At 38.1% G+C, this 12,352-nt stretch overlaps 2 protein-coding genes across 7 annotated transcripts in view; one reads left to right on the forward strand and one right to left on the reverse strand.

The window, feature by feature from the left end:
* atp2b1a (ATPase plasma membrane Ca2+ transporting 1a) overlaps window positions 1-4,938 on the forward strand; it is a 33,640-nt gene extending 28,702 nt beyond the window's left edge. For 3 of the 5 annotated variants that reach the window (XM_079868210.1, XM_079868211.1, XM_079868212.1), the window contains 3 exons: window positions 191-379; window positions 795-881; window positions 2,802-4,938. In XM_079868210.1, the coding sequence (XP_079724336.1) occupies window positions 191-379; window positions 795-881; window positions 2,802-3,131 (606 nt within the window). In that variant the 3' untranslated portion in view covers window positions 3,132-4,938. Of the gene's footprint in view, window positions 1-190; window positions 380-794; window positions 961-2,801 lie in introns of all 5 variants that reach the window. The other 2 variants (XM_079868214.1, XM_079868213.1) reach the window with 2 other exon arrangements.
* Window positions 4,939-9,643: 4,705 nt separating this feature from the next.
* Window positions 9,644-12,352, reverse strand: part of LOC307156729 (uncharacterized protein) — a 29,484-nt gene continuing 26,775 nt past the window's right edge. For both annotated transcript variants that reach the window (XR_013820786.1, XR_013820787.1), the window contains 2 exons: window positions 11,459-11,527; window positions 9,644-10,799 (listed from right to left, as the gene is read on the reverse strand). The gene's annotated coding sequence lies outside the window, so the exon portion shown is untranslated. The remainder of the gene's footprint in view (window positions 10,800-11,458; window positions 11,528-12,352) is intronic.

Here is a 12,352-nt window from a genome sequence, read left to right on the forward strand (position 1 = left end):
CATCATCTGACTATTCCTCTTTATATTATATAAATCAGCTTCTTGTAGCCAGCCTGTAACTTGCACCAACACAAAACTCCTCAATAGTAATGGAGCAGTGCCCCCTAATGGCAGTGAGCTAAATTGCACGACGGCATTTTTTTATTTTTTTCCTGGCCCACTTGATATCCATCCACGCTCTTTCATTCAGATCATTTCCTCGATCCCCACGAGTCGGCTGAAGTTCCTGAAGACTGCCGGTCACGGCACGCAGAAAGAGGAAATCCCAGATGAGGAGCTGGAGGAGCTGGATGACATGGAGGAAATCGATCATGCTGAGCGAGAGCTCCGCAGGGGGCAGATTCTTTGGTTCAGAGGCCTCAACCGCATTCAGACTCAGGTAACCTCTCGAAAACAGCACAACTCCGCAGCCAGGAGCCCTAATGCCCGCCTTGCTTAATCAATTTCGATTTTTTTTATTTTTTATTTCTCTTTTTCTGATTATGGTTTGAGTTAATACACCCTCAAATCGATCCACCACTTATGGTGACCTTACACTGGTGGAAGAGGGTTTATTAATGCAGTTTATCAGTGCAATAAGCCGATCAATGCTAAAGGCAAATGTCAGGTCAGGTTCTTTTAATTCAGTGCCTTTTTTTTCTCTCTCTCTTCTCTCAGCCACTCTCTTTCTCTGTCTTCTTTATATGGGTGCCCTTCTTCCTCTATCCCTTCTCTTTTCTCACTTCTTCCTCTGACTCTTTCTTTCTCTCTCCTGTGCGTTCTCTGGGCCTATCACACTCTCTGATTCCTTCCAGATGGATGTAGTGAGTGCGTTCCAGAGCGGAATTTCCTTTCAGGCGGCCGTCAGGCGCCAGCCCTCCAGCACCAGCCAACAGCACGATGTAACCAATGTTTCTAGCCCTACACATGTAGCCTTATCTCCTGCTACTGCCTTCAACACCGCTTCTGCCACTGTCGGGTGTGAGTGCGTGTTTATTAGTGCATGACAATTAACACTTCCTCCTCTCGCCTAACGGTCTTCATTCTTCTCCTAATGTCTCCTTCTCTCTCGTTCGAAACGATTTGTATCTCGAAACATCTTCCACATTGCTTCTCAATGTTAACGGCTGTTTATCTTAAGTGTTAAGGTTGAGGTATCTGTGTCTGTGTTTGATGGCTTTGGCTGGGTTTCACCGATGAGGAGTAGTTGTCTAATACCGTCTGGTGTGTCTGCAGCCCTGCGCGTGCTCTCCAGGCTCATAGTCTCCCGCGTGTAAATGTTTTGAGTATACGCCCATGGTCACACTGATAACCCAGCCAATCGCACCAAATTGGTCTTGTGAATGGATTTGCGGGACATTTTTAAGGCATCGTTCTGGTAAGTATTCGGGGGTTTTCTGTAGGATCGTCTTTTAACAGATATGCTGGATGTTGTGCTGTAGTTTAGCCACAAATGAACTTCCTTCCCCCCTCTTTCTGTAATCCTGCTGTTCGTCACCTTTCCCGTGGTGTCAGTTTTTGCTCGTTCACTCATTCTTGGCGTTACTGTCCGTACTCAACACGGTTTCTTCTTTCTCACACTTCCACATGCTCCACTCAGTGCCAGTTTTATCATTCTCTTTCTCTCTGTCTGTCTTTTTTTATGTAACTTCGTTATTTTACAGGGATGATCTGCGACTGGGAGAGAAGCTGGCGAAATCATGTCGTTTCTGTTTGTCTTTCAGCACAATTCTAACCACATCAATATTTCCATCTTTCATCAGGTCCTGGCTGTCCACAAACCCTTTTTCTCTGTTCAGGGCACTTTGTATTTTGTCTGAAACTGTCTTTTGTTTTTAGTCTTGAAATGGGCTAATAAAATGGATATCGGACTTTGGGAAACTGAGTTTGAAACGCTACGACACTGACTGCCGCATATTCCTTCTTAGATTCTGTGAAATGTGTCATGGGCTATACTCAAAGGTTTACCTCTGTTGAAACACAAGGTAGCGCTGCTCTGCATGGGTCCAGTCTCTAGACCGTTTGTGGATTTACTTGTGCTGGTTAGCTTAAACTTGCTTGGCTGCTTTAAAGTTTTGCGTCTCTAATTCACAACATAATAAGTGATCTATCCCTCCCCACCAATACAAGCATGCCCAAAAATATTAACCTCATGTGTTGAGCTGTGTCCTCTGGGGTTACCATGTCCTCTCTCTTCTCCTGTCTCTTCTGTTTTCTTTCTCTCTCTCTCTCCCTATTTCTCATTTGCATTTTGAATAATTGGCTATATGTGATTTACAACTGAGAAGTTCTTTCCAGTTTGGTACATCTGTTACTTCTGAGAAAAGAGGATTTTCTGTCCCTTGGTCAGAGGATAAGCTCACCGTAACACAAGCATCAGGTTTTCAAGACTCTCTCTCTCTCTCTCTCTCTCTCTCTCTCTCTCTCTCTCTCTCTCTCTCTCTCTCTCTCTTCTCTCTCTCCTCTCTCTTCTCTCTCTCCTCTCTCCTCTCTCTCTCTCTCTCTCTCTCTCTCTCTCTCTCTCTCCTCTCTCTCTCTCTCTCTCTCTCTCTTCTCTCCTCTCTCTCTCTCTCTCTCTCTGTTGCACGACATCTGACCGCTCACACACTCTCTCTCTCAGACGGTTTTGGTGCGCTAACCTCACTGCTCTCCACTCATCAATTAAAACCGGTCCATTTGGCCTTTTGGTTTAACCTTTACTTAAAAAAAGAAAAAAAAAAGAAGTGACGTTTGACTTTGTATGCCTGTTGTGTACGTGTGTGCGGACGAGCGGCAGATCTCTGCGAGCGGCAAGGCTGACTTTCCGTCCCGTTCTCCCGCAGATCCGAGTGGTGAATGCATTCCGCAGCTCGCTGTCGCCCTATGAGGGCCTGGAGAAGCCAGAGTCTCGCAGCTCCATCCACAACTTCATGACCCACCCGGAGTTCCGGATAGAGGACTCGGAACCCCACATCCCCCTCATCGACGACACGGATGCAGAGGACGACGCCCCCACTAAGAGAAACGCCACACCCACTCCTCCTCCCCCACCCTCGCCCAATCAGAACAATAACGCCGTAGACAGCGGCATCCACCTCTTCCTGGATCCCAGCAAGCCAGCCACTCCCTCAACTCCCGGGAGCCCCATGCACAGCCTAGAGACGTCCCTTTGATCAGCTCTGCCCCTCGGTACGACACACAACACCTGCTCGTCTCCGCAGAGACTAAAGCCTGGAGAACTCATTGGATGAGAGGGGCGGAGCCAAGGATCTCTCGGGAGCTTAGCTTTCGCTTCTCTTTATCTGGATGGTGTTGTACATTTGTTCTTTTTGCCCTTTGCTTATTCAAACACTGATTTCTGCATCATTTGGCTGTTAATATTTTGAATTATTTATGTTTTTTGGAAGACACAGGTCTGTTTACAAAGTTTGTAGATACTTTTTTTTTTTTTTTTTCTTCTGTTTGTTGGTGGAAGAGCTTCCTGATGCAGAGAAATGGGGACAAATGAAATAAGAGAAATATTTCAGATACTGCTGTATTTTCAGGAAAAAAAGGGTGTTTCTATGGAAACCGAATTATTTTTGCCTGCAAGTTTTATTTGTTATATATTTGTAGATACATAGAACCTTCTAGCCAAATAGAAAACACTAAGGCTTGTATAGCAGAGAAGGTATTGAGGTCCATGTGAGGTTTTTTTTTCATTGGACTGGTGATGGGAGGGAGCCGTAGTCGAGGATCTCTGTCCTTTCATCTCCTCTCATACTTACTATTTCACCCCTTAAAGTGGTTAGTTTTGTTTTGTTTTTTTAAGTTCCAAGATTCCATGTCTCATTCTCATTTTGAAGTTGAATTGTGTGAAATGGCTGGAATCTTCACGCTTTTAACGGTGTGATTTTGAAGTGGAGGCCACACCATGTCAGCCTTTAAAGAATGAATGCATCTGTGATTTAACTTATTTGAAATGGTCCACGGTCAGTTAAACAATGACATTTAAGTTCCTGCCAATGTATCATAAGTTTGTTTACTCAGGCTGAAAAAAAGAAAAAACACCTAGAAAATTGAATTGAAAAGGATGCAATGATTTAAAAAGCAAAGAATTTTCACTTAAGATTGTCTTTTAGGTAGTAAATTGTTGTCTCGGTCAAAAGGAAAAATAAAAGAAGGAAAAAGAGTGAATTGTTTTCAAATTTTGTTTCTTTTCTTTTTTTTTTTCCTTGTTTGTTTCTTTGAAAGAAAATATTTCCTCAAGTGTTTTGGTTTGTTGGTCATATGAAAATGACAAAGTTTGTACTTTTTTTTTTTCTTTTTTCTTCATATTCCATAAATATTGCTGTCAGTTAAGAAAATATTGCTGCAATTGTTTGTAGAATATATTTAAGACCTGAAGTACTGGAAACACAAAGGAATCAACGTGAAGAATTTTCAAAAAAAAACATGCGTATAACACTGGTATCACAGCACAGGGTACTTTATTTCAGATTCCCAAGGAACGTTTTGATACAGACCATATAAATAAATTGTATTTTTATGCGGAAATGAGAACATCTCAACCTGCTGAACCAGACCTACAGGGATTTTACATAAATTATATTCATGGGGGTGGGGGACGGACATTCTTTAAACAAGGGTCGTGATTGGTTCTCCAAGTAATATAATACTCAGGGTGGCTTATTGCATGAAACTTATGGTCAAAATACTAACATGTTTTGTGTTTTTTGTAATGTTTAGGAGTAGACTTAATTTTTTGGCAGCGGGTTCCAGTTCAGACTGTTGCTTCTCTCCATTCGTTGGTTCATTTAAGGGTGTAAAGGAGAAGACAGGAAGAAAAACAGGAGAAAGGAATTCAGATTTGTTCAGTCATTGCAACTGCACTTTTTTTTTAAAATAAGTTATTCCGGAGTTTTTTTTTTTTTTTTTTCATGTTTATTAAATAAAAAAAACTGCTTGAGTTTGCTATTTAGAATAGATATATTAAAATAATCCATAACTTTTTTTTTCTATAGCGTCTTCCTATAATGGGAATGAATGTTTATCCATCAGTTTTAAGGATCTGTTTTTTTTTTTTTAAATAACATTTGGAAATAAAAGAACATGTCTGTTTATCTTGCGCAATGTAAATGGATATCGTGATTCAACTTACATTTTAAACTTGTCGAGTATCGTGTATGGTTTTTAAGAATAAAAATTGATATTTAGCGTAACCTGAGGGCCATGTTTTCCTTCATGTTGAGCACACATTAGATTAAATAAGCAAAATGCAAGATTATTCTCATACAAAATACAGTTTTTAGCTCCAAAAATGCATACTAAAAGCAGTCCATACGGCTATTAGAATTCTTCAGAAGCCTTATGTGATGAACAATTAACTGGTTCATTAAAAGAAGTGACTCGATTGAACGACTCAAGCATGATCCGGTTGTCCAGTTCAACTTACTGACTCGATGGGTGCTTCTCAAAAGTAAGGATACACATATCGGCTGCCGCGAAATCAATTAGCTTTTGTTTTTAAAATTATTTTTATAATTACATAACCATCTCTGGGTGGCTGATGTAACGGTCCAAACATTTTATATTCTGTAGTGGAGAGACATTACTTTATTTTGTATATTTAAATATTAAAATCTTTGGAATAAATTAATTAGCTGTAATGATGCTATTCATGTTTAAGTTAAGACCATAAAATATTACCTACAGTTAAGACGACAACAACAGAGTGATAAAATACTGTTGACTGACATTATGGCCCGGTTTCACAGACAAGGCTTAGATTAAGCTAGGATTTAATTAGGACATTTAAGTAGCTTTTATAAACATGCCTTAGAAAAAAAACATTTCTGGTGCGCATCTTGAGACAAAACAATGACTGACATTTTAAGGTTTGTCAGTGCAAGTTGTTTTCAGTTAAAACAGCTCAAACATGCATTTTAGTCCAGGACTAGGCTTAAACCTGGTCTGTGAAACCAGGTTTCAGTCCGTCGCTGAGCTGATATTTGCCGAATCCACTTTCCTGAGTTTAGTTCCAGCCCTAATTAAAAAACACCTGAAGCACCTAATCAAGGTCTTTGTGACTACTAGAAACTTCCAGGCTGGTTTGATGGACTCTTTCTACACAAAAACTGTATTTGAATAAACAAGTGGTGTTATTTCCTCACATTATCAGCTTGAGTTTGACATTTAAAGAATCTTTAAAGGTCTTAACTACCATTTTTGTGATTCTTTGTACATTTGATACAATACTAAGTTTAATATTTCAGTTCATAAACATTTGCACTGTGGTTTGAACATTGACTTTGTGGCTCTGTCTTGGTGCAAATCCCACAATTGCTAGTGTTTTTCAGCATATAAAACAGAGCTCTCAATAAAGCTCCGTCCAAAACACACTTTCACTCCTCAGACTCAGTTGCTCAAGAAATGAAGCGTTGTTTAAAACTTGGAGTTCTGAGTTCAAGTCCCACTATTGCTTATTTAATTAATGCTGTAACTGAGCATATAAAACAGATCTCAACAAAACCAGTCTAAAACTCAGTGGCTCGGATGTTAAAGTGTTGTGCTTTGAGTTCAAATCTTACTCTTGGTAAGTTGTTTTAATTATTGGTGCAGCCCAACTCAAAATCTAAATCACCCATTGCAAACTTCACAAAAGCTGTGGTTCAATGGTTGATTGCGTGCCTTCTGTAGAAATCTTGGTTCAAATCCCACACTTGCTAATGTTTTTTTCATCACATAAAACAAAGCTTTCAATAAAACTCGTGTGAAAGTAATGCCAGTAATACTCAGTGTGAAAGCCATGATGGTGCAGTGGCTAAGACTGCGAAAAAGCCTTGGGTTCAAATCCTACTTTGGCAGGTTGGCTATTAGCACTTTAACTGTTTTATTGTAAAATCCCAGCTCTCATACAGGTGAATATTAGTGAAATATAAGTTCCTTCACATGTCTCAGCAAGAGATCTGTGGCTCACAGGTAAGAGCGCTGCCTCACGGTTTCAGAGGTTGCTGGTTCTACAAAACAACAGATAAAGATTCAAAAGACTTCATGAGCAAAAGCTGTGCAATGAAAACCTGAACTGTATAAATTAGCAAGAACATCAGTTTCACAGAACACCAACTAACTCTATTATTAAACATGAATCCAGTTGACTATTAACTATACCACAACATCAGAAGATAAAAACAGATACTACTTCTTATTCTACTTTATAAGCCTTATAGAAATCACCTTAGATTCACATGATAAAGATCATGCAACAGCAGCAGGGTTAAAGTTACACTTTTAAACAGAATGAGTGTCTGACACAGAAAGATCTGCTTCACCAAAATAATCCAGCTAACACATGAAAGCCCTGCTTTGACACATAGAAGAATGATACATCAACACATTCAAATGATGATTGCTATATAATTTGTGGTAGTGACTTAACAAGAGAAAAGCACTTAATGTGGAAAGTGACATTCGTGATTCCTGCACTTTATAACAGTGTGTGTCGGTTGTTTTTGCACATGGGCTGAAATATGTGTTGTTAAGTGACATTACGAGTCTGTCACTGAGCTGTCATCTGCAGGATTTGTACTTTAATGGCCTTAAAACTACCAGAACATGTTATGGCGACTATCAGCAGGTGTCATGTTGTTGTCGACAAGAATCCAAAGCTGTCATGCTGAACGTGAAACGCGCTTATGCCGCCTAGAGGAGCGGATGACAAACTGCACAGTTTCTAGCAGACGAATCGTGAAATTAGCACCAACAGACTAAAAATTACTTCAGGTTGGGTTATTGACTAAGTTCTTAAGCGTCCAGCTTACTTTAAAAATGTCATACTCAAATAATCCTATTACGTTAAATAAGACAGCTGATCACCAGCTCCCTCCTGTGGCCAGTAAGTGCATCAACAGCATTAATAGATGAAACGCCAAACTCAAACTGGCCGTCTTTGCATATTTTAAAGTAAATCTATGATTTTGTCAGGATCTGGACCAGCGGATAAAGTTGGAATCTACTAGTTAATTGACTCAGATCAGCTCTCAACTGAAGGGTAAGACAGATAAAACGTCTGATGAGTTGAACTGAAAGTTACATGGCCGAAATACTAACACAAATAAAGGAACAAAATATATTACTAGACTTCTTGAATGGTTTGTTTAAGAGTAAAAAAGAAATTTGAATCTTTTGATTTGGCGTGATATTTGTCATTTTGTTCACAACAATGATTTCGAGTTGTTGTTGTGTTGGTATTTGCAGATTCAAGCAGCATATATACAGCCCCTCCTTGTGGACATGAAGTATATCTGCATTAATAAATTGATGACACCAGCAGGATTAAAGGAGACGGAAGGAATTTTGAGGAATCAAAGGAAGAGGAGCGCCTGGATAGAGAGCCGTTGTCCTGACAGTCCATCCCTACCCGTCGTTTTCCTACTAAGGCTTACTGCGCATGCGCACATCATTTTTGTCACGCTGAACAACACGCCCATACTTTTTTACTACTTGCGTGAGAACTTATTCATCTAAGGTAAGTTTTTGACTATTTATCTTAATTTTTATTATACCAAGATAATACAGTAATGAGAACTGTTTACTGTCACATTCATACGAAGCCAGCTAGCAGCAGTGATCATCTTAGCATTTATCATGAAAAAGTTAGGCTGTGGCCGGAGTATATGATTTGATTGTTTGGTGTAAAATTTAAACACACACAATTATAACAAAATGTCCATTTTGTCGAGTATCCCCATAAGATCAGTCTTAAATGAATTAAAGTATCAAATGAATGTAAAGAGTGTGAGATCCGCGTCTCTGTCAGCAGCGGCAGGTCTTAAAGTGACAGCAGATTTCATTCATAAAAATATATATATATTTAAAATATACTCTGTTGTTTCTGCATTCATTTGGAGATCAACTGTGAAATTATTACATTATAAAATATATTAATTTGAACTTGAAAAAATTTGATTAATCTAGTTAATTCCCCCCCCCCCCCCCCCCATTGATTTACAACACTATATATATATAGTAAAGTATAAAGTATCTATTTGTACTTTTTTTCTTTCTTGCATTTTTTGACAGCTATGGAAGATAAGTGGGAAGCACTGTAGAAGACAGATCTTCTGTCAGTGGGATCGTACCCATCAGGGGTCCAAAAGGCAGAACATTCAAAGATATGCACTTAAATTCAACCTAAAGGGTAGTTATTTTAAATTTCAATTATTTTTATTTTATCATTCATTTGTTGCCATCTTGATCTTTCTTTTTCAACAATGCCAAGTGTCCTTTTAGTCTAAGCCTTTTAGTCCTTTTTCTCTTTAATGTAGCCTAGATGGAGAGCTTTTTTTATGGAAGTAAAAGAGTGATCAAAACCAAAGAAGAAGCCAGGATGCTCTTGTGGTGCTCCAATGGTGGGCACACAGGGATTGGTAAAACACGTGCTGCCACCTGTGCCAGATTTTACTTTCATGGCATTTCAGTTGACATTGAAAACTGGGTATGTGTTATTTATATATATATTATATATATATATCACATTATATATATTTTTTTATACAACAATTTCTGAAAGGTATTGGAATGTGATCAATGTCAAAAAGTTGGAAAGCCTTTGACTGCTGTGCAGTGCTTGCAGTGCATCAAGGTAAGTAAGTTCAGTGACAAACAATATACATACTAAATATTTTTCTGTGTTAAAATATTTAAGACTATTATATAAAGGGAAAAAGATCTTAATGTATTTGTTGTGAATATGAAAACTGATATATTAAAGAAGTGCTTGAAAACTATATTGCTTTTACAAGCTGTCACATTTTACACAGATCTTGACACTGTATTCACCCATATACTATTTTTTTTTTGGCTTATAATAATAATAATAAATATAGCTGCGAGCAGCGATTGCGGGCCCGAGCCTTCGCCCTTTCAGGGCTTGGGCCCTAATGACTTTATTCAGGACTCAGAATGGGAGGTACAAGTTTAAAAAATGACAATAGTTACAACATAGCAATAAAATATACAGTACATAGAAATAAATGAATAAAAGGTCAACAACTTTCACTTGTATTATACAAACAGGAGCGCCAATGTCTCCACAGTGTAGATGTATACCTGACAGAGCTAAAATCATTGAGGGCTAAAGCTTGTATAATTCTGTTTTCAGAGGCAGACATTCTACACATGTAGCGAAAAATAAGATTTCTTACAGCTTTCTTAAGATTTCTTACAGGCAGAACAGGTAGGCACACCAACATTAACAAACATTTGACTAGCACTACACCATCTTGGTTGTTTTAGAAGCAGTCTCATGCCATCATTATACGCTACATTCAGTCTTTTTTTTTTTTTTTTTACATGGTGTACACAGTAATGATTTTCATGACCTTTTAAGAAGAGTTGCTTTTCACTTTATGTAGGTTAGGTTACCAAACAGACGATCTCATCACTTAAGTAACACACAAACTATCTAAAGATGAAAAAAGGCTTTTTTTTTGTTGTATTTTGGAAGCTATTGAAAACTATATGTTTGCTGCAACATTCATGGTTAAGTAAATACAAGTCTAAATTCAATTTCAAGGAAATTGAATATATTTATCATTTTCTTGTTTTTTTTATAATTTTCCAGATTTGATATATTATTTAGTGTCTGATACATGGTGCATGTATGATGAACCTTAGCAAATCACTATATTTCATATATAAATGTTGTATCTGGATATTTTTTCTCAAAACCTGAATATAGTGCAACACTGCTCTATTTATAAGTAAAACATGATATGAGTTTTCAACTTTTCAGGATTTGTGACTGGATCCTGCATATCTCCATTTCTTTCAGACGAGCGTGGGATGTCCAGTTTAAATCTCTGTCAGGAATAAAAAAAAAAGTCAAAATGAACACAAGGTATCAGTATAAATCGAATGTAACTGCATTCATTAATCCATTAGTATACGGTTTTAGATTTCTGAAAAGTGATTTGTGTTGTATGTTAAAAGCTTGAAGTATTACAAATAAGAGTTAGTTATATACATAATGCATGTTTTTTTCCCCATGTAAACCCTCAGAGCGCTCCCTGGCTAATGCACAGCGACGTCAGAGAATGCAGCTAGAGCGGACCCTGCATGCACTGGACGCACAGTATCAGCGGGAGCAGGCCGGGGTACAGGGTGTTGAGAAGATCCCTGGACCACCTCGGCAGCCGAAGTGCTGTCAACAGACCTTTGGCCCTGCCTTCAACCTCCCCTTCCTCCTCAAACCAACCCAAGTGGGCACCCTTGCAGTCCTGCTGCCCAAACCACATTGTGTGCTCTAGCTGCATTAATCTGGACATTTACTGAACAACAAACTGCATTTTGTGACCCAGGAGCACATTTTTACTGAATATTTTAAATAAATCTGTGGCCCATTTATATTAGTACTCAATGGAATCGGAAGGTTGGATACTAGTTTTATGGTTTGAAGCAGATATTATCCTAAAGAGTTTCATGTTATTGAATCCTATTGAATCCTGGGAAATGTACTGACCTGTCACAGCTGCAGATTCAGTGGCTCCGCCCACTTGCATGAGTTTGACCTGTCACCTGCCTGTAGAGCCTGTGAAATACACATTTAGCAGAGCATTATCTTCCAAATGCAAGTTTTTTTTTTGTCCATGTCACACAAAATAGCAGATGTATTTCACAACAAAATGTTCATAAGAAAATAAAATTGCTATACAACTATAAAATGCGTCATTTTTAAAAGAGTTGCATTGTGATGTTGCATAAATCACTACATTTTTTTCCATTGTCAGTTTAATAGTTACAAGTTTTTTTTACATGGTGTGCACAGTAATGATTTTCATGACCTTTTCTCTGTCATACTATAAAAAACAAAATAATAAATCATACATCTCAAAGCTGTGTTAATGGTCATTCATATGAATTAATTAGATACTTATTTTAGTTGGTTGTGGTATGAATATGATTTTTTTAAATTATTAGAATAATACTTTTCACTTTGTGCGATAACATAACTCTGGAACAATGTTCCACTTGTCATGACAAATACAGAGCACTGGGCGTCTCTCTCGTCCTGATATGAGGCTCAAGTTGAGATGAGCATTGATGAAGTCTGTAGGACCCTCCAGCAGTGGATAATGAATTGTTTTAGCTTCAATTCTGTCAATAAATACAAAAAAGCACCATATACACACACACACAGAGTTATTGTGATAGGAATTATTAATTTAAGATCTTAAAACTGACCATGCTTGAAAACTAGTTTATTAGTATTACATTACCAAAAAAAAACAAAAAACAGCTTTGTGGTTCAGAGGCTAACGTTTTGCTTTTTCGACATTAAAGTCTGAATTCAAATGCCACATTTCCTAATGTTTCCATGTAACAAAAATAACCCCTTCAAGCTCAGTGGAGTGAG

This window comes from Squalius cephalus, assembly GCF_949319135.1.
Source record: "Squalius cephalus genome assembly, chromosome: 4".
Taxonomy (NCBI): Eukaryota; Metazoa; Chordata; class Actinopteri; order Cypriniformes; family Leuciscidae; genus Squalius; species Squalius cephalus.